Source organism: Prunus dulcis, unplaced genomic scaffold (assembly GCF_902201215.1).
Source record: "Prunus dulcis unplaced genomic scaffold, ALMONDv2, whole genome shotgun sequence".
Taxonomy (NCBI): Eukaryota; Viridiplantae; Streptophyta; class Magnoliopsida; order Rosales; family Rosaceae; genus Prunus; species Prunus dulcis.
In genome coordinates, this window is record NW_023010097.1 from 27,717 (window position 1) to 31,323 (window position 3,607).

The 3,607-nt window shown below is 43.1% G+C and overlaps 1 protein-coding gene across 1 annotated transcript; it reads right to left on the reverse strand.

Moving 5' to 3' along the window:
• Positions 1–232: 232 nt before the first annotated feature.
• On the reverse strand, positions 233–817 carry LOC117612873. The gene has a single exon (XM_034341509.1). It carries the CDS (start codon positions 815–817, stop codon positions 233–235), a length of 585 nt encoding a protein of 194 aa, XP_034197400.1.
• Positions 818–3,607: the final 2,790 nt, after the last annotated feature.

The following is a 3,607-nucleotide window of genomic DNA, read 5'->3' on the forward strand; positions in this document are numbered from 1 at the left end:
TTGGCCAAAATTTGGTGTATGGGGATAGAGAACTTGGTGTAGGTCTATTTCGTCGTGGCCTCTCTTTGTGGGCGTGGCCTGCCTTTGTCTTTGTCCCTGCTGCCAAGCCTGTCGCCCTTTGTTCTTCCCGCTTAGCCGGTCGATCTTCCTGCTCAGTAGACTTCTTCGCGGCGATTCGATCTTCATCCCATAGTGCGTAGCATTCTGCGGTTGCGAAGACCTCTACCAGAGTCTAGCTGGGGGTGATGGTCAGCTCGCGGTATAAGTCATGTTCTGCTAGAAGACCTTTCTTGAATGTTGAGGATGCGATTTGGTCATCGCACCCTACGATGTTGGCCTTTTCTGCTTTGACCCTCTTGATGTAATCTCGAAAGGATTCCTTAGGCTTCTTGCGCAGGTTGAACAGATGGTCAGGATTCTTCTTGATCGTCCGATAAGAAGTGTATTCTTTAGTGAAGACGTAAGTAAGCTCCTTGAAACTGTTGATTGACCCTGGTGGCAGGGTATGGAACCAATCCTGAGCTGCTCCTCGCAAAGTCATTGCAAACACCTTGCACATTAGCGCGTCTTTGGCTTTGTAGAGGATCATAAGGCTCTTGAAATGCTTCAGATGACTTTCGGGGTCGGAATCGCCTTTGAAGCATGTGAAAGAGGGCGTTGAGAATCGTTTAGGAGGAGCAGCCTGCTCAATTTTTATGGTGAAAGGTGAGGAGTTTGCTTGATCTACCTCAATGCATAGTGCATCTTCGAAATTTCCGCCAATCTTTAAGTCTCGAAGTCGGTTATTCACAAGCTTCTCAACGTCTTCTACACACATGGCTAGTCGGTCATGTTGATGACCTTCGCAATTTAGACGATGCTGATTGACTTCCTTATTGGCTTGTGAGGGTCGACCTTCTCGGTTACGCTGTCTAGGCGGTGTGTTGGTGGCCTGTGTTTGTGAGGGATTTCCAGTAGTTTGGCGACGAGAATTGGTTCTTTGAGAGCGAGTAGCAGAGCGCCTTTCTTCACGGTCCTCATTGTGATGATTGTCGAGTTGACCTCCCTGAGGCCTAGCCTTTCATGAACGTCTTCTTGCTGGCCCAGGCGAGCGTGGATGTCAGGTCTTGGGCCCAGCCTGTCGCACACGTTGGTCCTTAAATTCAATCTGGATGGGAAACTTTGTCTGCTCTGAGTGTGGCTTGCGGATGCTTGCGACATGTCCGCGAGTTGATCTCGTTGTTGCTCATTTCCTTGTCCGCTTACTCCTGCTCGACCTGCTTGGTTCCCGCCGAACTGCCTATCGGCTAGTTCGTTTATCCTTCTCTCTTCGCCCTGTTGTCCAAGGCCAAGGTTTTGAGCCAAGTTTATTTGGTTGAGGAGCTGCCTCATCAAATTGTTTTGGTCGTCCATTCTCTGAGTTAGCTGGTCAACTCTCAGATTAAGGTTTACTTGACTTCGTGGATTGGGAGGAGAGAAATGTGTTGAGCCCAATTACACATGGGCTAGGGTTTCATTAGATGTGTACGTGGGAGCATGCGTCGAGCATGGAGGCAATGGAGGGAATGGTTGAAGTTGCTCCAAGATTGTGCCAAAGTCGGTAGTGGTAGTGAGCCTAACTAGATGTGAGGTTCCACCATGCTCAACGGTGGTGCTATGAAGGTGGCTAGGTCTGGCCACGGGGCCTTGAGATGGTACGGCGGCGGCGGAGGCCCATGCGGTGGTCCTCACTGCGAGTCCGGCAGGTGGCACTGTGGTTCCAGTCACATGGGGTGGCTGCTGAGGGTTCATGGCGGCGAGAGGTGGTGGGGCTGCCATGTCGATTGTGGGATCATGGGAGGAGTAGCTTTGGGCCGTCACGGATTGAGCCATAGCGGCAGTTTTGCTCCTCGTGCGCTTGCTTCCAACCGTGGTTGTTTAGAAGGCTTCGGTGGATTGGAAAATAGGAGAAACGGATTCCTTGAGCATGCGTTGAGTATATCTCGTGCTCTCAATGAAAGCACCAAATGTTTGTGCAAATAATCTCACGGGAGAATATTCGCTTCTAGGTCCTTCAACCTTTGAGCTTCCTTCTCTCTCTTCCTTGATTCCTGTAAAAAAGACTGGAGTAAATAGACCACACTCGGGGGGTGTTGGCCAAAGTCCCTCCGATGCCTAAGTTAGTTCAAGTGTTTGTAGGAAAACAATAGCTAAGCAAAGGGTACGGAGTTGTATGTATGGTTTAAACCGGGTAGAGAAAATATGGAGAGTGGAGAGTAGAGAGGGAGAGAGAGCTTCAGGTATTTTTCTCGGGTATAAGGAGTAGGTTTTCTGAAGTACCTTGAATGATGAATGAGGTCGTCTATTTATAGGAGCCTCGAGGCTAGGGTTTCGTAGGGATCGAGTCGGCTTTGATAATATCCGAATTAAATATATTATCTCTTAAGAAGATAATATCTGAATTAAATGATATTATCTTCTCTTTATTAGGATAATATCTTAATTAATGATATTATCTCTTTAAATAAAGATAATATCATATTAATTAAGATATTTATCCCAATTAATTAATTAGCCAGATAAACTTGTTTAATTAATTAATTTAAGAGATAATCTTCTTTTCCACATGGTGTGCCCTGATTGGAGACGAAAATATATGCTCCCACATCTTTCATCATCTTTTTAGATAATATGCATTGAATTGGAGCTTCTTTGGAGTGGATGACACCTTACAAGCATGTGAATTCCATTTCTTCTTGTTTGCTTCGATCCCATACTTCTTTTCCTTTCTTCTTTTGGCAAGGGTGTGTCACTTCATGCATTCTTTTCAATTCTTTTATTCTAGTGCTAGTTGCACTTCTTCCTTCATCATCATTGCTTCATGGATGTGTTGAAGTTCTTTAATTGGCCACTAGCATATTATCTTTGGGTGGCACACTTCTTGGCATGCAAATTGAGTTGGTTTTCACAACACACAAGCCTACATAGGAAGTCATTGATCAAAGTTAATAAAATGACATTAAACCAATTTGACCAAGTAAAAGTATAAATGCATAAGATTATTTAATTACTAATTATAATTGCTTTGAAAGATAAATGTTAAGGGAAATAAACATGTATTATTGTAATATTATCATGGTGTTTTATTTTTCCTCTTTACTTTTTCTTTCAGAACCTGCAAAAGAAATGTTAGTGTTGATCAGTTCTTCACCATCAAGCTTGGGTTAGTGAAATAAAGTACTTCATTGATTTCTACTTAAATCAACCGGGTTCTTTTTCTGTTTTTTGTTTTTTTTACTATGGAGTGTAAAAATTAGAAGCTCCCATCCCAGAGCTATAATTTGTGTACATTCATTATCAAACACTTCAAATTATTTGTGAATTTTGTTTAAAAAAAAAAAAAAAAACTTTTTTTGGGGTTATGGATGTTCCAAGGGGTGGATATGGACTGTGTGATTTGCCCCACTTTACCATCAAGCTTGGCAAAAGGACTAAATTGATTTCTACTTAAATCAATTGTTTTTGTTTAGTGTAAGGAAAAAATAAAAAATAAATAAAAAAGCTCCAAAACTATCATTTTTATGGTTTGCTTGCGCTACCCAACCTTTGTGGTTGGGAGACCTTAATAAACCCGAGGATAGGGGGTGTG

Bases quoted from the DNA above. Each gene is read 5' to 3' on its own strand.
- LOC117612873 (XM_034341509.1), bottom strand. From the start codon at position 817: ATGTGTGTAGAAGACGTTGAGAAGCTTGTGAATAACCGACTTCGAGAC.